Below are 26,888 nucleotides of genomic sequence, written 5' to 3'. Positions count from 1 at the left end.
GTATTCTGTTGTTTTCGGATGGAATGTTCTGAATATGTCTGTGAAGTCCATTTGGTCCAGTGTGTCCTTTAAAGTCTTTATTTCCTTGTTGATCTTTTGCTTAGACAATCTGTCCATTTCAGTGAGGGGGGTGTTAAAGTCCCCCACTATTATTGTATTGTTGTCAATGTGTTTCTTTGCTTTTGTTATTAATTGCCTTATATAATTGGCTGCTCCCATGTTAGGGGCATAGATATTTACAATTGTTAGATCTTCTTGTTGGATAGACCCTTTAAGTAGGATATAGTGTCCTTCCTCATCTCTTATTATAGTCTTTGGTTTAAAATCTAATTTGTCTGATATAAGGATTGCCACCCCAGCTTTCTTTTGGTGTCCATTAGCATGGTAAATGGTTTTCCACCCCCTCACTTTAAATCTGGGGGTGTCTTTGGTTCTAAAATGAGTCTCTTGCAGATAGCATATCGATGGGTCTTGTTTTTTAATCCAATCTGATAGCCTGTGTCTTTTGATTGGGGCATTTAGCCCATTTACATTCAGGGTAACTATTGAAAGATAGGAATTTAGTGCCATTGTATTGCCTGTAAAGTGACTGTTACTGTATATTGTTTGTGTTCCTTTCTGGTCTATGTTGCTTTTAGGCTCTCTCTTTGCTTAGAGGACCCCTTTCAAGATTTCTTTTAGGGCTGGTTTTGTGTTAGCAAATTCCTTTAGTTTTTGTTTGTCCTGGAAGCTTTTTATCTCTCCTTCAATTTTCAGTGACAGACTAGCTGGATATAGTATTCTTGGCTGCATATTTTTCTCATTTAGTGCTCTGAATATATCCTGCCAGTCCTTTCTGGCCTGCCAGGTCTCTGTGGATAAGTCTGTTGCCAATCTAATGTTTCTACCATTGTAGGTTACAGATCTCTTCTCCCGAGCTGCTTTCAGGATTTTCTCTTTGTCTCTGAGACTTGTAAGTTTTACTATTAGATGTCGGGGTGTTGACCTATTTTTATTGATTTTGAGAGGGGTTCTCTGTGCTTCCTGGATTTTGATGCCTGTTTCCTTCCCCAAATTAGGGAAGTTCTCTGCTATAATTTGCTCCAATATACCTTCTGCCCCTCTCTCTCTTTCTTCTTCTTCTGGGATCCCAATTATTCTAATGTTGTTTCGTCTTATGGTATCGTTTATCTCTCGAATTCTGCCCTCGTGATCCAGTAGTTGTTTATCTCTCTTTTTCTCAGCTTCTTGATTTTCCATCATTTAGTCTTCTATCTCACTGATTCTTTCTTCTGCCTCATTTATCCTAGCAGTTAGCGCCCCCATATTTGATTGCACCTCATTAATAGCCTTTTTGATTTCTACTTGGTTAGGTTTTAGTTCTTTTACTTCTCCAGAAAGGGTTTCTCTAATAACTTCCATGCTTTTTTCAAGCCCAGCTAGTATCTTTAAAGTGATGATTCTGAACTCTAGATCTGACATCGTACTAATATCCGTATTGAGTAGGTCCCTGGCAGTCGGTACTACCTTTTGTTCTTTTTGTTGAGGTGATTTTTTCCGTCTTGTCATTTTGTGCAGAGGAGAATAGATTAATGAGAGAACAAAATGCTAGCAGGGTAACAACGTCCCCAGAAAATATACTCTAAACAAATCAGAAAAGACCTGAAGCAGTGGGAAAAGAAAGGGAAAGAGAGAAAAAAGAAAAAGAAAGAAAAAAAGAAAAAAGAAAAAGAAAAAGATAAAGATAAAAACAAACAAAAACAGAACAAAACAAAACAAAACAAAAACAGAATGTGATCAAATATGATCAGGCTGGTTTATAGATCAGTGCCACACACTAGATTTTGGGTGTATTTTGGTCTGTTAAAAGAAAGTGCCTCCCAAAATTTTAAAGAAAGAAAAACTTATATATGTACAAAAATAAGGGTTGATATGATGAAGGGATGGAATATGACTGTAAAGATGGAAATTATAAAAAATTTTATAAAAGGAATTGATAAGTTGTTTGAAAAAAGAAAGAAGAGGATTTAAAAAAAAAAAGAAAAAGAGAAAAGGGAGAGAATGTGATCAGGCAGGGGAGTAGAAAAAAACCATACACTAGAGATTTAGAGTATATTTTGATCTGTTAGAAGAAACTATCTCAAAATTTTAAAGAGAGAACAACTTATATATATATGCCAAAAATACGGGTAACTACTATGAAGGGATAGAATATGACTCTAAAAATGAAAAATAAAAATGTTTTTTTTAAAAAAGGGATTGATAAGATGTTGGTTGAAAAAGGGAAAAAGAAAAATTCAAAAAAAAAGAAAAAAAGACAGTTAAAAAAAATAATTTACTTTGAAAGACTAAAGAATCATGGTAAAAAAGCCATGAATTCTATGTGCAGTATTCCCCTAGCGCTGGAGTTCTGCCGTTCTCACTGATCGGTAAACCTGGTCTTCGCTGGCTGTTCTCGATGATCTTCTTGGGGAGGGGCCTGTTGCCGTGGTTCCCAAATGTCTTTGCCGGAGGCGGAATTGCCCCGCCCTTGCCCGGTCTGGGCTAAGTAATCTGCTTTGGTTTGCTCTCGGGAGCTTTTGTTCCCTGCAAGCTTTCCATATAGCTTTGGAGGTGGAGAGTGAAAATGGCGGCCTCCCAGTCTCCGCCCGGGAGGAGCCGAGAACTCGGGGTCCCGCTCCTCAGTGAGCCCCCAGAGAAAAGCAGTCAGTCACTCCTGTCTCCCCGGTCTCCGGCCACACTCCGTGCTCACCCGGCCTGTGACCGTGCGTTTCTATCTCTGGCACCCGACCCCGGGTGGAGTCTCCAAACCCAGCAGATCCCTGCGGTGCGCTCCCGCACCTCTCCTCCTGGGGGAAGAAGGTGAGTCTCCCTGGATCTGCCGCTTGTCGGGTCCCTGCTGGAGGAGCAGTGGCCCGACTGTGCCGCGGATCACGGTTTATGGCAACCCCGAGCTGAGAGCCTGCACCTGGGCTCCGTCTCTGCAGCCCGCTTCCCCACTCCAATACCTGGGAGCTCTGCCGCACTCAGGCACCCCCGGTCTTTCTGTGACCCCGAGGGTCCTGAGACCACACTGTCCCACGAGGGTTCCAACCCCCGCTTAGCCACCAGAGTGACGTCCCTCAGCAGAGCAGACTTCTAAAAGTTCTGATTTTGTGCTCCGTGGCTCTATCACTTGCCAGAAGGGGCCGCCAGAGGCCCCCCCCCCCCCCCCCCGCCATCTATCCTCCCGAATATCGCCTCGGATTCACTTCTCCGCATGTCCTACCTTCCAGAAAGTGGTCGCTTTTCTGTTCAGAGAGTTGTTGCTATTCTTTTCTTCGATCTCCTGTTGAGTTTGTAGGTGTTCAGAATGGTTTGATCCCTATCCAGCTGAATTCCTGAGAGGAGACGAAATCCGGGTCTCCTACTCCTCCACCATCTTGCTCCGCCCCCCATATTTACCATTTTTTAGTGCTCTTCAATTCCTTTGTATTTATTTACCACATATTTACCATTTTTACTGCTCTTCAATTCCTTTGTATAGATTATAATTTCCACGTGGTATTTCCTTCTGTGGAAGAACTTCCTTTGACATTTCTTGTAGTGGAAGTCTGTTAGTAATGAATTCTCTTAGCCTTTGTTTTTTTGAAAAGTTGATTTTTTCATCTTCTATTTTGAGGGATAATTTTGCTGAGTATAAGTAGAATTCTAAGTTGACATGGTTTAATTTTGTTTTTGTTTTAATTTCAGTATCTTAAAATATTTCTTCCTTGTCTTCTGACCTGCACATTATCTGATGACAAATCTGCTGTTCTTCTTATCACCCCCCCCCCCCGCTTTGTTTGCTTTTAAGATTTTCTCTCTTTCATTGGTTTTTAGCAATTTGATTCTAATGTGCTAGGGTGTAGATCTTTTTTTTTTAATTCTACTTGTGGTTCTTTGAAATTCTTGAATCTGTAGGTTTATAGTTTTCATCAAATTTGGTAAAATTGTGGCTCTATTTCTACTACTATTTTTGCCTCCCCCCTTTTTTTTTTCCAGGAGTCCCAATTCCACATATGGTAGACTTCTTGGTAAGAAACCACGTATCACCAATCCTGTGTTCATTTTTATTTTTAGTCTTCGTTTTTTCTATTTTCCATTTTGGATAGTTTGTTTTGCTCTGACCATTTATTATGTTGTATGTACTCTGCTATTAGTCTCAGACAATATATTTTTCATTTGCTGCTATTAATGGTATCCAGAGTATTTTTTATTGCAGATGCTATATTTTTAAAATTTAGAAGTTCCATTTGAGTCTTTTTTATATCTTCCATTTTTCTCCTCATCATGGTTATGCATTCCTTTACTTATTAAAGATATGGTATTTTGGCTCTTTCCATAGTTTGGCTATTGTGGACATTGCTGCTATAAAATTCGGGGTGCATGTACCCCTTCAGATCCCTACATTTGTATCTTTGGGGTAAATACCCAATAGAGCCAAGATGTCCATCGACAGATGAATGGATAAAGAAGATGTGGTATATATATATATATATATATACAATGGAATATTTTGCAGCTATCAAAAGGAATGAAATCTTGTCATTTGCAATGACGTGGATGGAACTAGAGGGTATTATGCTGAGCAAAATAAGTCAGTCAGAGAAAGACATGTATCATATGACCTCACTGATATGAGGAATTTTTAATCTCAGGAAACAAACTGAGGGTTGCTGGAGTGGTCGGGTGTGGGAGGGATGGTGTGGCTGGGTGATAGACATTGGGGAGGGTGTGTGCTATGGTGAGTGCTGTGAATTGTGTAAGACTGATGAATCATGGATCTGTAGCTCTGAAACAAGTAATACATTATATATTTAAAAAAAAGAAGAAGAAGATAGCAGGAAGGGAAAAATGAAGGGGGGGAAATCGGAGGGGGAGACGAACCATGAGAGACTATGGACTCTGAGAAACAAACTGAGGGTTCTAGAGGGGAGGGGGGTGGGAGGATGGGTTAGCCTGGTGATGGGTATTAAAGAGAGCACATTCTGCATGGAGCACTGGGTGTTATACGCAAACAATGAATCATGGAACACTACATCAAAAACTAATGATGTAATGTATGGTGATTAACATAACATAGTAAAATTTTTTTAAAAATTATGAAATTAAAGATGTGGTAAATATTTTTATAGCTGAATACTAAAAAGTATTTTTTTTCTGCTAGTTTCATCCTATATGTCATTTCTGGGTTTGTTTCTATTGCTTGATTTTTTTTTTCTGCTTTGTGTCACATTTTCCTGTTTTTTGCATGCCTAGTAATTTTCTTAATGGATCCTGGGTATTGTGAATCTTGTATTTTTGATTGCTGGATTTCATTTTATTCATTTAAAGGAAACAGTATAATCTAGTTCTATACACTTTTCAGCTCTTGCTGATTTCTGTTTTATGGCTAATGGTTTTTCTTTTTTGCCATTATAGATATGGATTTAAATTTTTCATATGTTTTCATTAGTATTTAAAAAAAAATTTGTGGTTGAACCCCAGAGGATGTTACATATATATCTATCTTACCTGAAGTTCAGCATCAAGGAATAATATTGGCTGCTTGGATCTGCACTGGGCATTTGAAGGAGGAAATTTTTAAGCTAATACAAAGTTCACTCACACACAGAGGCTTGGCTATTGAAATCTTCAGTTTCCCTCACAGTAAAGATAGCCCAGGTCCTATATTAAAACTGGAGGAATCAATATGGAATAAGGGCAAATAAGGTAAAAGATTTTTATATTTCTCTTTTTTCCATTGCAGGCATATTCCCTGGAACCTTCATGAGCCAAGAAAAGGATGGTTTTATTTTACTGCAAATCTGGATTTCATGTATGTCTTAATGTCGAGGTTGCCTGTTTCTATGGCTCAAAGACAGGGGTTAGGGTCTGTGGGATCAGATGAACAAAGGCACCTTACTTTCTGTTTGGGAAATCATCAGGAAGCTCTGATAATTCTGTTCCCTGGACCGTAAACAATAACAAAAACAATAACAAAGTGAATCATCATTTATGATTCACTTGACATAAATTAATATGCCCTGTAATATGAAAATGATCCACCCATTGGGCTGATTTATAATTAAGATCTTGTACTTTAGTAAGATGATTGGAAGACATAGTTTACTGCTTTCAGTAAATCTTTAAGGAAGACTTACATTTGATTTTTTTTTTCCCGAATTTTAATTGGGAAATGCCTGATGTCACTTAGACATAGGATATGTGTGAATTATGCAATTATTAAAATCATCATAGTGAATAATTGGAAAAAAATTCTCTTCCTGGATTGAAGCCTTCTTGAGAAGTGAATCTGTTATTTGCAATAGAGCCTAGACCTTAGTGTCTGTGGTGCATTTTACTCACAGTGTGGTTTAGAAAGTTTACATCTTGATTGATGCAGTTTTAATCTATTATGAAGAACCTGCTGTTTCAGTTATAAGAGGGTATTTCTGGGCTATAGTTTACAAGGTTTCTAAGATATGGCACAGAGTATAGATGGTCCCCAACTTACAACGTTCTGACTTACAATGTTTTGACTTTATGATGGTGTGAAAGTGATATGCATTTAGTAGAAACTATACTTCAAATTTTGAAGTTTGGTCTTTTTCAGGCTAACAATATGTTGTATTATACACTCTTATGATACTGGACAGCAGCAGCTAGCTATAGGTCCCAGTCAGCCGTGCAATCATGAGGGTAGACAGTGATATACTTACAACCATTCTGTACCTATACAACCATTCTGTTTTTCATTTTGAGTATAGTAGTCAATAAATTACATGAGATATTCAACACTTTACTATAAAATAGTCTTTGTGTTAGATGATTTTGCCCAGCTGTAGGCTAATGTAAGTGTTCTGAGCACATTGTAGAGTAAGTTAAGCTAAGCTATGAGGTTCAGCAGGTTAGGTGTATTAAATGCATTTTTTTACTTACAATATTTTCAACTTATGATGGATTTATTGGGATAAAACCCCATCTTAAGTTCAGGAAGATCTATAATTGTTTATTCAAAAATATGCATTAGCTATCTGCTAGACTTCAGACATTGTCTTTTGTGCAGGAGATGGACAGACAATACGCTTTGTACTGTCAAGACTAAGGATTCTCTATAGAGAGGGAGACAAATAATATACAAAAAACCCACAACCCAAATTATGGGAACAGATCAGGGAAGACACCAGTGAAGTTATAGCTGAAGTAATTTAAAATGTTGAGCAGGAGTTTGCTAGAGGGACCTGAGTGGTATTTAAGGCAGAGGGTCCAGCAAGGGCAAAGTCAAAATGTGAGAGAACATTTTTAAGTTAATTAAGGTGATGTTAGCTACTGTGACAAGTAAGCCTCAATGTCTTTAACAATAAAGGTTTATTTTCATTTAAGTAAAATCTAAAATAGGTATTCCTGGTAAGTATTATGTCTCTGTTCCAAGAAATAATTAAGAGATTGAGGGTCTTTTTATCTGTGGCTTCACCATCTTCGTCACATAGCTTTCAGGCTGCTACTCTTAAATCTGCATCAAGTCAGCAAGTGGAAGAGAGAGCAGGGAGAATCTTTTTAGGAAATTGGAACACATTGCCCCTGTTCACATTCTGTTGGCTTGAAGTCCATCACATAGTAACACCTCAGTGCCTGGGAGGCTGGGAAATGTAGTTGAGCTGTGTGCCCAGGAAGAAAAGGGAATGGCTTTGGTGGTTAACTTTCTACCATACAGTATATTTTCTGGGAACTGCAAATAATGCTCTCTGGTTCTCTTATTAGTTTAAGTAGAAAAAATGCCAAAAAATAAAGCTGAATAGGTAGTAGACCACATGTTGCTTTTATATTTACTATGCTTCACAATTTGGAATCTTTTCTGAAGTAATTGGGAGTCACTTGAAGAATTTTAATTTGGCAAGTTTGTATGTGCATTTAGAAAGATTGTGCCAGCAGTATTTTAAAGAAGCAGAATAATACAGTAGTTGATATTTCATTTCTGGAAGCTCTGTGCCTGATTGTACTTTTAGTTCTTCTATTTACTGAAAATATGACCTTTAAGAAGCTCTGACTTGTTTAAGCTTTTATTTTATTATCTGTAAAGTGGAGACGATATTGATACTTATCTCACTGAATTGTCAAATAAAATAATAGTCTTAAAGAAGACTGTAGTGCCGGATGCCGATATGAGGTAAAAAATTAACTCCTATTTTTGTTGTTGATGATGATGTTTGGTATGACTGGAGAAACACTGGAAGAAGGTTAGAAGAAGGAAGGAAAGCAGCTAGAAAACCACTGTAATAACTCAGGTGTGAAATGATGAGTTCTTTAATAAATGTGGTGGTAGTACTAGAAATTAAGAGGAGTTTCCTGTTTGAAAACATTAAGTAGGAGGAATAAACATGATTTGGTGACTGACTGAAAGTAGGAGACACAGAAGGAGGAACAAGATTTGTAAGTGTCTGCCTTAGCACAGCTTTCTTGCATGGTGGTGGCAGATACACGGGGAGGAGTAGGCTTCTGGACTTTCTGTTTTCTAGCACCTTGAATGAGCCCCTTTGTATTGAATGTAGGGATCCATATCCCCCTGGTTCATGTCACCTACAAGGACTTTTGTAGACCAGGCTGGGAGTTCTACCCATTCTAACCTCAGAAGAGACCTCAGTGAGCTAAATAGCAGTGATTCCAGTTCTCAGCCTGAATAATAAATGATCCTTATTGCTTCACTTCCCAGGACTTTTATAGCCATGGCTTCGGAGGTGGGGCTGTGGGTCATTCTGTGTCCAGGCCCCTATATTGGGAGCGACTTAGACCTTGGAGGCTTACCCAGGTAAGTTATTATCTGAGGCCCCTGGCCTTGACTCCACATGGGCCCCTAGCACATTCAAATGGAAGTTAGAGCAAAGGGTTTTGCTGGTTTTCTGTGTACATTTTTAAACTATACTCTTTTCCTACTTAATGACATAGAAAATGAACTTTGATTTACTGGGATTTTTATAGTATGTGTTTGTTTTATATAAACCTCCATCTCATTTCTGCAGTGTAAATAAGATAGAGTACTTTTTTTATTTTAGTAACAACTAGTGGCAACCACTTAAGGAATACCTTTGTAAGTTCTAGTTTATTGTGATGGAGGTACAAATAGTAAGAAATTGGGTTGATTATCTCTTTTTAAAGAGGGGTTTACCCTTTTGTTAGCTTCTAATCATTTTTTATTGTAGTAAAATACACATAAGATAAAAATTTACCATTTGAAAGTGTACAGTTTTGTGGCAATTAAGTACCTCAAAAATGTCGAACAACCATCACCACTCACTAGCACCAGACTTTTGTCACCCAAAAAGGAAGCCCTATGTCCAGTCAACTCCCATTATTCCTTCTCCCAGCCCCTGGCAACCACCAATTGGCTTTCAGACCGGTTGGTTTGCCTATTCTATATATTTCATATAAATGGAATTATAGAATATGTGACCTTTTGTAACTGGCTTCTTTGTAATGTTTTCAAGATTCACCCATGTAGTAGCATGTACAGTTCTTCATTCCCCTGTTATGGCTAAATAATATTCCATCAAAGAGCATTTTTTAAAAACTTTGAAACAGCTTTATGAAAGTCTCACTCCAGACTAGGGGTTGGTAAACCTTTTCTGTAAAAGACCAGGTAATAAATATTTTCCACTTTGAGGACCACATACACAGTCTGTTGTGACTACTCAGTCCTGCTCTTGTAGCATGAACACAGCTGTGACAATATGTAAACAAAGGGTGTGGCTGTGTTCCAATAAAACTTTATTTACAGAAACAGACAATGGCTTTGATTTGGCCTGTGGGCTGCAGTCTGATGACTCTGCTCTGGATCATTTCATCATTACACAACTCTGATGTGTATTTTGAGGAAAGAGGCGGTGGCTAAGGTGCTGAGCTATTTGCAACTAGAATGCAGATTGCTTTTTCTGAAAGATGCATTAAGATCTCACAATATACTGTTCCAGTGTGGCTGTCCTTGTTTTCCGGCCTCATGCTTGAGTATTTCTTATTGCTGTTTCCCACCCCAAGAATGATTCCTACTTTTTCAATCCTAGCTGGTTACTCCAGGATCCAAAAATGAAGCTGCGAACAACTTACAGGGGCTTCACTAAAGCAGTGAATCACTATTTTGATAAGATAATTCCCAAGATAGTACAACTCCAGGTAAATATAAATTCCCCATTCCTATGACCAAGAGAAGTAATGGCCTCAATTGATTTCCTGGATAAGGCTAGCCTATTTTCTTTTTTTTTTTTTTTTAAGATTTTATTTATTTATTTGACAGAGAGAGAGAGAGATAGTGAGAGAGGGAACACAAGCAGGGGGAGTGGGAGAGGGAGAAGCAGACTCCCCGCTGAGCAGGGAGCCCGATGCGGTGCTCAGTCCCAGGACCTCGGGATCATGACCTGAGCCAAAGGCAGACGCTTAACAACTGAGCCAACCAGGCGCCCCAAGGCTAGCCTATTTTCTATCACACAGAAGCAGAAAGTGTATATAGCAGCTCGTTCCGATTCCTTATTTAAGGAATACTAGGTTTTTATTACCTTGCTTTTGTACCTGTTTCCTATCTACTGCCCAACTGGAAGCCTTTTCTCTGGCAGTGGACTTGAAATTGCACTCTGTATATTTTTGTTTTCTCTTCTCCATTATATCTTTGTCCTCAGTCACCATAAATGGGAAATTAATGATAGTCCTCAAAATGTCTTAATTTGGCTGCTAAAGGTAGCTACTTGTCAGTCCTTCACACATAATAGATTAGATGGGTGACTTTAGGTCAGCGATTTTGTAGAAGTTGCAATTTATTTGTTTTTTTAACATCCCTCCACCACAATAAAACCATGGTGCCGAGCATAATCATTGTTTAGTGCTACTATATTTCTAAAATGTTTGGAAAATATAAAAAGGACTATATACTAGAGAGAAAATGAACAGAGGGAGGGAACAAAAATGTAGCATGTATTAGGTATCAAGCTTTCTATGAGGCAGTCAACATTTACCTAGCTTATCTCATTGCCACAGTAATCATTTGAAGGAGATGTTATCATAGATTGAATGGAGGCAATGGCAAACTTATATGTGGGTAGGAGAGGGCTTAACAGAGTGTGAATTTGAAATTACTGTGGAGAGTTGGTTCCTAACATTGTGAGTATCTCAGTTAATCAGACTCAGGAGAGCCATTAAAACCACTAAGTGGCTGAAGAGTGTGAATCTGTGTGCCATTTGGGGGAGGGGGGGTGTAGAGATCATCCTTTACAAAGATTAGAGCTGTGCTGTCCAGTATGGTAGCCATAGCCACATGCAGTTATTTAAACTTAATTAAAGTCAAATAAAATTAAAAATTCATTTCTTCATTTACACTAGACACATTTTTAACACTCAGTAGGCATGTGTGGATGGTTGCTACCATACTGGACAATGCAAACACAGAATATGTCCCTCATCGGAAAGTTCTGCTGGACAGCGTTGAACTAGAGTACTCAGCCCACCCCAAATCAGACTTCTTCATCTTGAAACTCCTGGAAAACTAAATTAATAAACAGAACCTTGCTCAAGGAGCACAAAATCAGGGTCTGAGGAGGTTGGGAGGCCTCAAAAGCATTTTATCATGGTGTTATAAATCAGCACTTGCAACTGAGTAGCCGCCCTTTAGAACTTTTAGTATCTGGTTCTGGGTCTCTTGCTAATCCCAGGTACTGTCAATTTCTGGATCTTCCCTCTTTCCTTATCTATTCTCTAATCTGCGACATTCATAATTGGATGGATGGGAAAGGGGAAGTGAGAAGGAGGTTTTGAAAAACTTTTTCAGTGTTTGTCAGCAGAGGATGACATTTAATGGTTTTGAGGGAGAACTCTTTTTTTTTTCTATTTTTTTTATTATGTTATGTTAATCACCATACATTACATCATTAGTTTTTGATGTAGTGTTCCATGATTCATTGTTTGCGTATAACACCCAGTGCTCCATGCAGAACGTGCCCTCTTTAATACCCATCACCAGGCTAACCCATCCTCCCACCCCCCTCCCCTCTAGAACCCTCAGTTTGTTTCTCAGAGTCCATCGTCTCTCATGGTTCGTCTCCCCTTCCGATTTCCCCCCCTACATTCTTCCCCTCCTGCTATCTTCTTCTTCTTCTTCTTCTTTTTAACATATACTGCATTATTTGTTTCAGAGGTACAGATCTGTGATTCAACAGTCTTGCACACTTCACAGTGCTCACCATAGCACATACCCTCCCCAATGTCTATCACCCAGCCACCCCATCCCTCCCACCCCCCACCACTCCAGCAACCCTCAGTTTGTTTCCTGAGATTAAGAATTCCTCATATCAGTGAGGTCATATGATACATGTCTTTCTCTGATTGACTTATTTCACTCAGCATAATACTGAGGGAGCACTCTTTTGGGCCTTTTGTCCTCTTTTTTCCCCTATCAGGATACAATGCAGTCAGTTATTCCTTTCTTGCTAAAAATTCTCCCATTTCAACTTTTTCCACCCAGTTGCTCCTGAGTCATGATGAACACAGGTTTTGATGTGTAGACACTTCACTGGCACTTATACATAGTCCTGGGTGTTGTCCACATTCTTACTTGCATGGTTGGTATGGAGTTTAATTCTTAGAAGTCAACACTCCTTCTATTTCTATATGCTGGGGGGAGTACCTCACGCTTGCCCACGTATCTCCAAGAGTAGATTGAGGAGGTGCTGAAGTGGGCATGATGAAGCTTGACTAGGGTGTGGCAGGTGCAAGATATGAAGAGGAAATATATTGGCTGGACTGGAGAGAACTATAAAGATAGGGGATGACTGAGCATGTTACCATCAACAGACAGGAGTCAGTAGGGATGGGAAATATGAAGATTTGCAAGAGGGCATAATTAGGAGAGCAGAAGGGGATGTGGTCCAGCACAAAGTTGGGATTAATAGAGAACCATGAGAAACATCAACATTTAAGAGGTGGGTAGGGCAAGAGGAGCTCACAAAAGAAACTGAAGAGTAGTGACCAGGGAGGCAGGCCAGAAACTAGGAGAGAGCAAGAAGAGACCACAGAAGAGAGGGTTTCTTTCAAGAAAGAGAAGGTAGTCAAGGATGTCACATGTTGCTCAGAGAGATAGTAAATTTGGATTAAAATTTATTGTTTGAACTTAGCAAAGAGAAGGTAATGTTAATAATGTAGGTGGAATGGAAAGAATGGAAATGAGTAAAAGAGTAAAAGAGAATAAGAAGTCAGGTGTTAGTACAGGAATATTTCAGAGTTTGTCCATGAAGGTGAAGGGGACAAGATAGTGGGAACTGGAGGGGGATGTGGTCCAGGCAAGTTATTTTTAACAGAGGACTGAGTCAATTTAAATGATTATGGGGAAGGTTTAGTAAAGGAGATGATGATACAGAAGACAGAAGGGTAGTCTGAAATGAGTGAAGTTCCTGAAAAATAAGAAGGAGGTGAGACAACTCTTAGGATGGGAGACACTTGACTCCTTTAACTGGTGCTAAGGGAGAAAGGATGGAAGTGGAAGTCATGCTTAATGCATGGAATTATGAAGGAAAAGGGTGGGAGTCCATTAATAAGGAGTACTAGAAAAGGTAGGATTCTAGGAGCAGTTGACTGCAGACTGTGGAGTGAGAGATACTGCCTGAACTATGCTTTAACTTGGAGTTGAGTTGAGGAATATGTTATTTTTATGGCACTCTAAATATGTGTGTACAACAGCAAATTGAGAAAATCTAGCTTTTCCCACCAGTAACTTCACTCTCAAACTCTCGTCTCCTTAACCCTCAGTATGGAAAAGGAGGCCCCATCATTGCTCTGCAGGTTGAGAATGAATATGGTTCATATCATCAGGATAGAAGATACATGTCATATATTAAAAAGGTAAGTGGTCCTTTAATTTTCCTCTGTATTTACATATTTCTTTTCTCACTTTGTTAGTTTGTGGAGCAAACATATCCCGATTAGCTATAGCTTGCATGATACCATGGGATATAAAGATGAATAAGGTCCAATTTAATTTTTTCATGCATTTGTATCCTAGAGAGGAGACAAGAAACTACCTACAGAACTCTCATGTAAGGCAAAGAGTGATGTTAAAATATTTTTCCTTTCTGTGAACCTCACAGCTCTCTTTTGGTTGGTGTTTGTATAATACATACTTTTCTATCCTCTTAGTTTCAATTATTCTGGATTCATATGCTTAAGGAACATACCTTGTAAGCAGTATATAATTAAAATTTGTTTTTGTTAATTCATTATGAAAATTCTTGTTTTTTAAATGAAGTATTTGGCTTATTTACATTTAATATGATTACTGACAGTTGCATTTAAATCTACCATCCTGTTAACTTTCTTTCTATTTGTCCTACCTGTCCTATGGTCCTTTCTCTCTCTCTCTCTTTTTTTTTATTCTTTTGGATTGACTATTTTTTTTATTATTCCATTTTTTCCTGTATTAGCTTATTAAACATTTTTCACTTTTCTTTTAGTATTGGCCATAGAGACTACTGTGCATCCTAGAATTATTAATGTCTAATATAAATTAGTGTGCTTGCCAGTTCCAAGGCAAAGAAAGCGCCTGAGAACAGTTTAATTGCATTTTCCTCCTTTCTTTCCTCAGTACTGTTGTTATTTCTTTTAATGTTAAATATATTTTAGACACACAAGAACTTATTTTTATTATTATATGGAGTCATTTAGAGTTATGTACATAATTTACTTTTTGTTGCTCTTCTCTCCTCTTTGCATCTCTGAGCTTTATCTCTCTTATCATTTCCTCTGCCTAAAGAACACCTATTTGTATTTTCTTTGTTGCAGGTATGCTATTAACAAATTCTCTCACCTTTTGTTTGCCTGAAAATGTGCCTAGCTCATCATCATTTTGAAGGATATTTGTACTGTATGTAGAATTATAGATTGGCAATTATTTTCTTTGATGATTCTCTGGCGTACATTGTTTTTATTAAGAAGTTAGGTATTGATACAATTATTGTTCCTTTGAAGGTAAAATGTATTTTTCTTCTGGCTTCTTTTAAGATTTATTTTTTTGTTTTCCCTCAGCTTTCCTAAGATTTGGCTAGGTGTGGTTTTTATTTTTATTCTGCTTACATGTGTTTGCACCCTTCATTATGTGGCTTGAAGTCTTTAATTGGTTTTGGAAAATCTTCAGCAACTCTCAGCTCCATTTTTTTTCTCTCTTCTTCTCTAGGACTTCTGTTATATAAAACTAGATATTTTCATCATATCTATTTTGCTCTTTTCTGGGTGATTTTTTCTTTTTTTTTTTAAAGATTTTATTTATTTATTTGACAGAGAGAGAGGGAGACCGCAAGAGAGGGAACACAAGCAGGGGCAGTGGGAGAGGGAGAAGCAGACCTCCCTCAGAGCAGGGAGCCCGATGCAGGGCTTGATCCTGGGACCCTGGGATCATGACCTGAGCCGAAGGCAGATACTCAACGACTGAGCCACCCAGGCGCCCTCTGGATGATTTTTTCTAAGATATCTTGTAATTTATGAATTTTCTCTGCAGCTTTGTCTAATTTGATGTCAAACCTAGTTCTCAATTTCAGATATATGATTTTTAGCTCTAGAATTTTCATTTGATTCTTTTCTGGTTTCCTTTTTTTGGGCCAAAATTTTCCATTTTTAAAAAACTCCTTGAACATATTAATTATAATTATTTCAAAGCAATGTTTAAGAAACCTAATGTCTAGGGCGCCTGGGTGGCTCAGTTGGTTAAGCGACTGCCTTCGGCTCAGGTCATGATCCTGGAGTCCTGGGATCGAGTCCCGCATTGGGCTACCTGCTCAGCAGGGAGTCTGCTTCTCCCTCTCCCGCTCCCCCCTCTTGTGCTCTGTCTCTCTCTCTCTCACTCTCTCTCTCAAATAAATAAATAAAATCTTTAAAAAAAAAAAAAAGAAACCTGATGTCTAATTTCCTATGTATCTGTTCTGTTGTCTGTTTTTCTCATGGTTTCAGTAAAGTAATATCTTTTGGTATGCCTAATAATTTTTCAATCCAATTTATTTATGAAAACATGACTGAAATCATTTGAATCTATTCAGATGGATTTATTTTTGCTTCCAGAAGGTAATTGAAATGATTTGGAGCTGGGCTTTAATTCTTATGAGAGTAAGTCTAATTCTTGTTCACCTTCTCTCCTAAGGGATAGCCCTTTGGGTTCCAGCTAAAAGCCTAGAATTGTTATGGCCCCTCCTCTGTTTTGGCTGTCTATGAACTACAGTTTCTTTCCCCACATCTCATAAATTGCTGGGAAATCTACTCAGCTTTTCAGCCTCTCAACTGATGCTTGGGGAATCAATGTCTCAAGGAAAAAGTATAACACATGCTAGATTCACCTCTCTAGGTCGCCTGCCTCTCTGAAAACTTGACTCCTCAAGTCCTGCCTCAATATAGATCTAGTATCTTCAAATAAGTTAATTTTTTTGTCCAGTTTATCTAGTTGTTATTAGCAGAATGTTTAGTCTGAAACAAAATAGCCCACAGTCCCTAGAAGGGGAGCCTATTGCTATCCCTATGAGTAGTGGTGCATGAATCCTGGTTAACACCCTTTTCATTATCAAGTGTTCTAGTTTAGATGAAAAGTTATATGGCAACTTACCAACCGGCCATATTGCTTACTCGGGCTAAAGATGTGAAACATTGCATCTATGTAGGACCTATGGTAGTGGAAGGGTTGACTGTAATTAATATATGACACGCTGTCTCCTCTCACTCATTCTGTTCACCTTTCAGCCTTCCCTGTTTTTCAGAAGAGTTCAGAAAAAGCAAACCACCTTCTCATAATCAACAAGGATAATTGCAGGAATAGTTTCGCCTTCAGGATATTGTGATCCATAGGCCCAGGAAAGGCATACCTTTGGCTTTTCTCAGTATTCATGGCCATAGTCTTAATATTTGACCTTTCAAGTAAATAAGTTTCTTAGCCTCTTCTCTCTCTCTTTGATTTAGACTCTCTTGGATTTATTTCTAAAGTAGAGACATTAAAGTCTCATGCAGCAAGTGTGACTATAGATAGACTAAACAAAAATTTACTTGCACTTGCCATTGACCAAAGGAAAACCAGCAGTTGTGTGTGTGTTTCTTAAACCATCCTGTGAGTTGGGTCCACAGCATGTGGTTAATTTGAGCATGAGTGTGGAAGAGGAGGTTTGTCTTAAGCTCTCTGATGCACTAGACAAAATCTGGGATTCAGGTCCTTAGGGGAAAGCACTGTATTAAGGTGAATGAAAATAGTCCCACTGCCTCTTCCTTTAGGTCTGATATTTTAATTATCAGTTTGGTCTTTCTGAATGTGGCTGAGGCAGGAATGATTTTTTTTGTTCTAATTTACTAACTTACAAGTAGTTGGATGAAGGAATTAGAACTTTTTCTCCATTCCTCAGCTTCATTCCAGTATTTTTATCACCATCATTTTTTTCTAGAGAGAAGCCATTCCATGGGATCAGGGACAGTTCATTTACCTTACCAAATTTCTCCACAGGCCCTGATCACAAGAGGGATCAAGGTGTTACTTATGACTGCTGATAATGGAGATGAACTGAAAAGAGGCCACTTAAAACAGGGTACAATTTCTCTTTATTCTTTTTCCTGTACTAGTGAAGTCTGAAACAGAATAGCAGTCCTTCTGATGCTTTATTTCTCCCACTTCCCATGGATGCTTTATTTCTTTTTAAAGATTTTATTTATTTGAGAGAAAGAGCATGAGAGCATGCAGCCCACGAGTGGGGGGAGGGGCAAAAGAAGAGGGGGAGGGAGAAGCAGACTCCCCACTGAGCACGGAGCCTGACTGAGGGGCCTGATCCCCAGGACCCCGAGATCACAACCTGAGCTGAAGTCAGATGCTTAACCGACTGAGCCACCCAGGTGCCCCGAGGCCCCATAGTTTTTAGGAAAAAGTGGTGGGGCTGAGTTAAGGAACCAGTCCTTACCTTGCTACCCCACCAGCTGTTACCTTCAGAGCACCAACAATGCAGAACACTTGCTCCATCCTGTTCGGTCCATAGTGGCAAGAGTGGGGCCTGGCTGGGACCAGAGTAAAGACTATCTTTGTCATTGCCAAATGGCTATGACCTAACAACAGGAAGTAGAGGCAGTGTCAGAGAAATAGTACTGTCATGGACCAAGCCCCAGGAGCTCAGGGGCTAGAGAAGTTTGGGGAATCAACGTAGTAGGGAAACATGGAATAGAATTATAAGGAGGAAATATGGATTGATACTTAGGAAAATGGAAAAAGGCGATGTGCAGACAAATAGAACCAGAGAACAGTGCTATTTGCAGTTCTTTCACCCAAATAGCCTGTCAGGCATGTTCTCTGCTGGCCTTCCTCCCATCTTTTGGCATCCTTCGTCTTGTAGGAGAGGCAGGATAGTGTTCTGAATTAGAAGTCAGGAGATCTATAGTCAAGTTTTAGGTCTTAGGCTATTCATCTCTCTGGGCTGAGTTTCTTCATTTGGCTTTTATTTATTCATCAGCGTAATGTGATTTATTTTAACTGCCCTTATTGTCTGGGTCATTCATTGTAAATGCTACATGAAGGGATGTATGTGAAAGCACTTTATATGGAGCAGGTATGGACCCACATGCATGATCATATCTTTATTATTCACCACAATCAATAAAGTGTTAATGAGAACTACCTGTGAGGTGTATGTGCAGAAGGTGTGGAGGCCCAGGTCTTCATCCTGTGTCCGGGAGCATGTTCTCTCTCTGCTCAACAGTGCTTGTAGGAGAACCTTATAAACAGTGTCTCCTTTTCCTCCACAGTACTTTCCACTGTCCACATGAAACATATAAAGAAAGAAACTTATGATACACTCTTATCAATTCAGGTAAGGACATTTCAGAGATGGAAGATGTTTTGATTCTTGCTCACACTAGAACTCATTTTGGGGGGAAATTCTCAGCAGCGATTAATTCAGTTAAAACCTGGATCTGTTATGCCCTTGAAATGCCTGCTCTAGGTGGTTTGGGGTATAATTAAATCAAGTTCAAATGCTTACAGTGCCTGGCCCATAGCCCCTTAGAAGGATACAGAATGAGAAACTTAGCATACTAGCTAGCAGGGCAGCATCAGTAGGAACCCTCCTATCAGTCCAGGGGCTATACCCTACCTCAAGTGACAGCTCAGGTTTTAGGGAATGGGAACTATCCTTGCAGAGAAGCCTCAGTCTCAGTGGAGGAACCAACCAGTATCGTTTATCACAGCTCTATAGGTATATATTCCAGGTCTGCTAAAGGGAGCTCTTGGTTTCAAGATACACTGCATGCAGGAATCTAGGTCTACACTAGGAATTTATATATCATTCATAGTCCTCCAAACCAGATATAATTTGCTAATCAGAGGTAATTTTAATCATAACATGGTTATGATAACATGGATAACATTCTGCCTTTATCTGGTTTTCAGATAGACCTGGTTTTGCATGGGCACAGAGAGAGGTTTTTGTTAGCCCTTTACTCATGACCCCATTCACCTGTAACTATTTATGATCCAGTGAGAAAGACAAGGAATGTAAATAAACACAAGATAGGAAGTGCTAATTGCAATAAAACTATTAATGGGTAACCGGAGATCAGAGGGTGGCATAGATTTCTACCACCAGCTGAGATCCATGGTTACATGTTTCATTTTGCACAGGACTGAGCTATGTGATATTAGCAGCAAAAGAAGAATATGTTAATTACCATAAATGTAAAATAATGCCTGGAATTCTGAAAACTGTTAAATCCCTGATTCTCCTCCCCTATGGTCTGAGACAGCACTAAGATTTGGAGAAGAGTACAAAGGGAGATGTATCCAGCCTTATAACATCTGGGCCAACATACAGGTAGCTCAGAGATGTGCAGGGATTAGGGTGAGCGCATTCCAAGAGAATATGAAGAGGGACTATTATTCCCAGAGCAAAGTAAACACTCAGATAGATGCTAACATTATGATAATAGAGGAAGAATGGGAGGGGGGGGACAATAAAACCAGTGGAATCCAGAGTTAAAAGTGATACACTGTCTATAATTAGCAAAGTTCTGAAAATGAGTTCATTTGTTTATTTATTGAGTCAGTCAGTAAATGTTTTTAGCATCTACTGTGTACCAGTTAGGTACTTTTCAAGGCAGTGTGTATAAAGCAGTGAATGAAATCTATAAAAGCAGAACTTCTGGAGCTTATAATTTAGTGGTAAGAGACAGACAATAAACAAATAAAGGCAAATATAGAGTATGAGGTAGTAAAAAGAGCTAGAAAGACATATGATAATATTTATATACACAGCTTTTAGTTTATGTAATCCTCCCATCTTTTCATGTTTATTTCTTATATTACCATGTTAAAAACTATTAATCTTATTCTCATTTAGCAGATGAGGAAATCATGACTTAGGTTAAATTACTGATTTTAGATCACAGGTGGATCTATCCACAGGTGAATAATCCGATCATATAATAGAATAACCCAGGCTTAAATTTAAACCTTCTGCTTCCAAATCCCATGCTCTTCTCACTTTCTTATATCATTAACCATTTAAACTCCTTCTGTGCTGAGAGAATGATTTGATACAATATAGGAGCAATCACAGGACTTAAATAGTGAAAATGAGTACCCATAGCTTTAGAAAGTTCATTGTAATTTGTTTCTAGTGCATTTCTTATGTGATAAAGTGAACATGAGAGAAACACAATTCTTAGGACAGATGTTGTAACTGAATATGGGGAGAAAGCAGAGCTTTTGAGTCCCTATTTTGTTTCTGTGTTCTCTATCAGAGATTCCTCTCCAAACTGGACAAGGTAGAACTACATAGTTAAGGGGGAGCTAAAGCTGGAAGTGGATGAGAAGTTAGATGTTTCAAATTTAAATCAGAACGAGCACATTATTTTGAGTGGGTACTTGGTGTCAGATCCTGTGCTAGGCTCTGGATATATACTGGTGATGAAAAAGATATCTTTGTCCTTGTGGAGGCTATTTCCAGGATTGTTCAATGAGTATGGGGGCTCTGTTGTTGGCTTTGTTCTTACTGATCCTCTTCTGAGGGAAGATACAGAAGCTGTGCTTGTCAAAGGTCTAGATGAGACAGTGCTGGAAAGGAGTGCTCATCCACCAAATGGTGGGATCTTTTGTATCACAGTAGGCTGTTGTTAACACAGAGTAATTATAAAGTCCCTGCATTAAAATTAACAACAAAACAATAACAACAAAGCTGAAATACCAAAATGCAGACGAGAAGAGATCCATTCTGATGGCAGTTTATACGAAAGATTTAGGATGCTGTTGATGGCAGCCTTCACCTAAATCAAATCTGTGACATCTACTGCCAATAGTTTTGAAAACTTGGGTTTTATTACTGTGAGTGACATTACTACATTTCTTCATACTGGTAGGAGCACAATTGAAGTATTTGTTTTTGTGTTTCTGCTCAGGCCATTTTGTCTTAGGAGATATTTTAGCAAAGTGGAATGCTTCCAGGAAATATAATTTAGGATTTCTCTAAAAATAAATGAAAGGAACTGGGAGTTTAGTTCGGAGTTGACCAAGATGGTGACACAGGAGACTCCTGAGCTCCCTTCCTCCCACATATACCCCAAATGTACAGCCACCCACAAGCAATGCCCTCTGAAATAGGTCCAGAAACTAGCTGAGTGACTCTACATATTGTGAGAATGAAAAAATATCCACATCAAAATAGGTGGGAAAGGCGGAGACACGTTCTCACCATAAACCTCACTCCCTGATATAGTGTCAGAAACTAGAGGGAACCCTCAGCTCCTAACTACTCCCTGAGGAGTGGAGGATTCAGACCCCACATCTAGTACCCCAACCTTTAAGACTCCCACTGGAGGTATGGGCTTCTAAACACCTAGGTCCGAAAGCTGTGCCTATGAGACCCACAAGACTATTAAAAAAAAGAAGAAGAAGAAGCAATTATAATGGCCTCATGAGCACTAATCATGACAGTCCCTCCAGGGCTCAGTACAGAGGGAAAGGCAAAATCATCCATGTCCCAGTCTGTCCCCAAAGAGGTATATCTGCGACTTTAAAAGTTGCTGCCTGAGGGCCAGGCTTCTAATTTAACAGTCAACTACAGGCTGGCTGCAATTTTCCAGTCCTGGGAAGCTGGCAAACACATTTCACACCAGTTCACGCCAATAATAAAACCAAGTTCCCAGCATCTCCCTGGATGGAGCTTAACAACATACTTTCCTTGCTGGTGCCTGAGAGTCCAGCCTCTAATCAGCCTGCAATTGGTTGCTGATTATGATCCTCTCCTTTGGGACACTGTCAGCTCTTGGCACATGCTCAACTACTGTGAGCCACTAAAAACAAAGAAGACAGCTTAGACAATCACAAAAGTTTGAGAGACAGCTAGGAACTTAGGCTGGGCTGATCAACAAGGCTCATCTACGTGAGATCATTCTGTCAAGATGGGGAGAGATGGCTGTTTTATCTAATACACAGAAATTAGCAGTCAAAATGAAAACAAACAAACAAATAAACAAACAAAAAACACAGAGGAATAAGTTCCAAACAAAAGAAGAAACTCCAGAAACAGATCTTAATGAAATGTAAATAAGTGCTTTGCCTTATAGAGAGTTCAAAATAATCATCATAAAGATACTTACTGAGGTCAGGAGTGCAATGTATATGCAAAGTAAGAATTTCAACAAAGAGAAAATATAAAAAAGTACCAAACAGAAATCATAGAGCTGAAGAATACAATAATTGAACTGAAAAATCCAATAGAGGGGCTCAACAGTAGAGTTGATGAAGTGGAAAAAACAGATCTGCAAACTCAAAGACAGGGCGGTAGAATTCATCCAATCATAAGAGAATGGAAAAAAAGTGTGCTGATAGCTTAAGGGATTTATGGGGCACCATATGGGACAAGTCAAACAGATGAATATACACATTATAGAGATCCTGGAAGGAGAAGAGAAAGGGGTCATAAGGCTTATTCAAAGAAATAATGACTGAAAACTTACGTAGCTTAGGGAATGAAACAGACATCCAGATCCAGGAAGCCCAGAGAATGCTAAATAAAATGAATCCAGAGAGACTTACACTGGGACACACCAATATTAGTTTGTCAAAAATTAAAGACAAGGAGAAAATCTTAAAAACAGCAAGAAAGCAACTTGTTACATATAAGGGAACCCACATAAGGCTACCACAGATTTTTTTAAATTTTTATTTAAATTCAATTTAATTAACATATACTGTATTATTAGTTTCAGAGGTAGAATTCAGTAATTCATCAGTTGCATACAACACCCAGTTCTCGTTACTTCAAGTGCTGTCCTTAATGCCCATCACCTAGTTACCCCATCCCCTACCCACCTCCCCTCTAGCAACTCTGTTTGTTCCCTATAATTAAGAGTCTATAACAGTTTGCCTCCTTCTCTTATTTATCCTTCCCTTCCCCTATGTTCATTTGTTTTGTTTCTTATATAGAGTGAAATCATATGGTATTTGTCTTTCTCTGACTGACTTATTTCGCTTAGCATAATACCCTCTAGTTCCATCCACTTCACTGCAAATGGCAAGATTTCATTCTTTTTGATGGCTAATATTGCGTTATATGTATGTATATATATATATATATATATATATGTATATATATATGTATATATATATATCTCACATCTTCTTTGTCTATGTTGTCTGTTGATGGACATCTGGGCTCTTTCCATATTTTGGCTATTGTAGACATTGCTGCTATAAAGTTTGGGGTGCATGTGCCCCTTTGAATCACCATGTTTGTATCCTTTGGATAAATACCTAGGGGGGCATTGCTGGGTCATAGAGTAGCTCTATTTTTAACTTTTTGAGAACCTCCATTACTGTTTTCCAGAGTAACTGCACCAGTTTGCATGCCCACCAGCAGTGTAAGAGAGTTCCCCTTTCTCCACATCCTCACCAACATCTGTTGTTTCCTGACATGTTAATTTTAGCCATTCTGACCAGTGTGAGGTGGTATCTCATTGTGGTATTGATTTGTATTTTCCTGATGACAAGTGATGTGGAGCATTTTTTCATGTGTCTGTAGGCCATTTGTATGTCTTCTTTGAAGAAATGTCTGTTCATGTCTTCTGCCCATTTCTTGACCAGATTTTTTGTTTTTTGGGTGTTGAGTTTGATAAGTTCTTTATAGATCTTGGATACTAGCCTTTTATCTGATAAGATGTTTGCAAATATCTTCTCCCAATCTGTAGGTTGTCTTTTGGTTTTGTCAACTGTTTCCTTTGCTGTGCGAAAGCTTTTTATCTTGATGAAGTCCCAAGAGTTCATTTTTGCTTTTGTTTATCTTGCCTTTGGAGATGTGTCTAGCAAGAAGTTGCTGTGGCCAAGGTCAAAAAGGTTGCTGCCTATGTTCTCTAGGATTTTGATGGATTCTTATCTCACGTTTGGTCTTTCATCCATTTTCAGTTTATTTTTGTGTATGGTGTGAGAAAGTGGTCCAGTTTCATTCTCCTGCATGTCGCTGTCCAGGTTTCCCAACATCATCTGTTGAAGAGACTGTCTTTTTTCCCACTGGATATTTTTTCCTGCTTTGTTGAAGATTAGTTGAGAGTCCATTTCTGGGTTCTCTATTCTGCTCCATTGAACTGTGTGTCTGGTTTTGTGCCAGGATCATACTGTCTTGATGATTACAGTTTTGTAAAATAGGTTGAAGTCCAGAATTTTGATGCTTCCAGCTTTGGTTTTCTTTTTCAACGTTCCTTTGGCTATTCGAGGTCTTTTCTGGTTCTGTAGAAATTTTAGGACTGTTTGTTTCAGCTCTATGAAAAAAGCTGATGGTATTTTAATAGGGATTGCCTTAAATGTATAATTGCTTTGGGTAGCCTAGATATTTTAATAATATTTGTTCTTCCAATACATGAGCATAGAATGTTTTTCCATTTCTTTGTGTCTTCCTCAATTTCTTTCATAAGTGTTCTATAGTTTTCAGAGCATAGATCCTTTACCTCTTTGGTTTGGTTTATTCCTAGATATCTTATGGGTTTTATTGCAATTGTAAATGGGATCAATTCCTTGATTTCTCTTTATTCTGCCTCATTGTAGTGTAAATGACTTCTGTGCATTTATTTTATATCCTGCCACTTTGCTGAATTCCTGTATCAGTTCTAGCAATTTTTTGGTGGAGCCTTTTGAGTTTTCTACACAGAGTATCATGTTGTCTGTGAAGAGTGAGAGTTTGACTTACTCTTTGCTGATTTGGGTGCAGTTTATTTCTTTTTGTTGTCTGATTGCTGAGGCTAGGCCTTCCAATACTATGTTGAACAACAGTAATGAGGGTGGACATCCCTGTTGTGTTCCTGACCTTAGGGGAAAAGCTCTCCGTTTTTTCCTATTGAGGATGATATTCACTGTGGGTTTTTCATATATGGCTTTTATGATATTGAGGTATGTTCCTTCTATCCCTACACTGTACAGAGTTTTTATCAGGAAAGGATGCTGTATTTTGTCAAATGCTTTTTCTGCATCTGTTGAGAAGATGATTTGATTCTCATCCTTTCTTTTATTAATGTGCTGTATCAAACTGATTGATTTGCAGATCTTCAACCACCCTTGCAGCCCAGGAATAAATCCCACTTGTTTGTGGTGAATAATCCTTTTAATGTACTGTTGGATCCTATTAGCTAGTAGCTTGGTGAGAATTTTTTTTATCCATGTTCATCAGGGATAGGTCTGTAATTCTCCTTTTTAGTGGGGTCTTTGTCTGGTTTTGGTATCAAGGTAATGCTGGCTTCATAGAATGAGTTTAGAAGATTTCCTTCCATTTCTATTTTATGAAACAGATTTAGAAGAATAGGTATTAATTCTTCTTTAAATGTTTGGTAGAATTCTGCTGGAAGGCCATCTGGCCCTGGACTCTTTTTTTTTTTGGGAGATTTTTGATTACTGATTCAATTTTTTTGCTGGTTATGGGTCTGTTCAGGTTTTCTGTTTCTTCCTGTTTCAGTTTTGGTAGCTTATATGTTTCTAGGAATTTATCCATTTCTTCCAGATTGCCTAATTTGTCGGCATATAATTGCTCATAATATTCTCTTATAATTGTTTGTATTTATGTGGTATTGGTTGGGATCTCCCCTCTTTCATTCATGATTTTATTTATTTGGTTCCTCTCTCTCTCTCTCTCTGTCTTTTTTATAAATCTGGCTGGGGGTTATCAATCTTATTAATTCTTTCAAAGAACCAGTTCTTAGTTTCATTGTTCTGTTCTACTATGTTTTTTTTTTTTTTTTTAATTTCTATATTTTTATTTCTGCTCTAATCTTTATTATTTCTCTTCTCCTGCTGGATTTAGGCTTTATTTGTTGTTCTTTTTCCAGCTCCTTTAGATGTAAGGTTAGGTTGTATCTTTGAGACTTTTCTTATTTCTTGAGAAAGGCTTGTATTGTTATATACCTCCCTCCTAGGACTGCCTTTGCTGCATCCCAAAGGATCTGAACTGTAGTGCTTTCATTTTCATTTGCTCCCGTGTATTTTTTTAATTACTCTTTAATTTTAATTTTTTTGGTATCAAGGTAATGCTGGCTTTAATTACTCTTTAATTTTAATTACTCTTTAATTTCCTAGTTGACCCATTCATTCTTTCAAAGGATGCTCTTTAACCTCTATGTATTTGTGGTCCTTCCAAATTTTTTCTTGTAAGTGACTTCAAGTTTTAAAGCATTGTATTCTGAAAATCTGCATGGAATAATCCCAATCTTTTTGTACCAGTTGAGACCTGATTTGTGACCCAGTATGTGATCTGTTCTGGAGAACGTTCCATGTGCACTCAAGAGGAATGTATATTCTGCTGTTTTAGGATGAAATGCTCTGAATATATCTATGAAGACCATCTGGTCCCGTGTGTCATTCAAAGCCCTTGTTTCCTTCTTGATCTTCTGCTTAGATGATC

General features: G+C 38.4%; 1 protein-coding gene across 1 annotated transcript in view; it reads left to right on the top strand.

Moving 5' to 3' along the window:
• The window catches only part of LOC118533090 (beta-galactosidase-1-like protein 2), an 80,103-nt gene that overhangs the window by 23,166 nt on the left and 30,049 nt on the right, over positions 1–26,888 (top strand). The window contains exons 3-8 of the mRNA XM_036088123.2: positions 5,750–5,818; positions 8,693–8,788; positions 10,038–10,146; positions 13,762–13,854; positions 17,477–17,558; positions 18,760–18,824. Of these exons, the coding sequence (XP_035944016.2) occupies positions 5,750–5,818; positions 8,693–8,788; positions 10,038–10,146; positions 13,762–13,854; positions 17,477–17,558; positions 18,760–18,824 (514 nt within the window). The remainder of the gene's footprint in view (positions 1–5,749; positions 5,819–8,692; positions 8,789–10,037; positions 10,147–13,761; positions 13,855–17,476; positions 17,559–18,759; positions 18,825–26,888) is intronic.

The sequence above is a fragment of the Halichoerus grypus genome, chromosome 11, assembly GCF_964656455.1.
Source record: "Halichoerus grypus chromosome 11, mHalGry1.hap1.1, whole genome shotgun sequence".
NCBI lineage: Eukaryota > Metazoa > Chordata > Mammalia > Carnivora > Phocidae > Halichoerus > Halichoerus grypus.
This window is presented reverse-complemented; position numbering and strand designations above follow the sequence as displayed.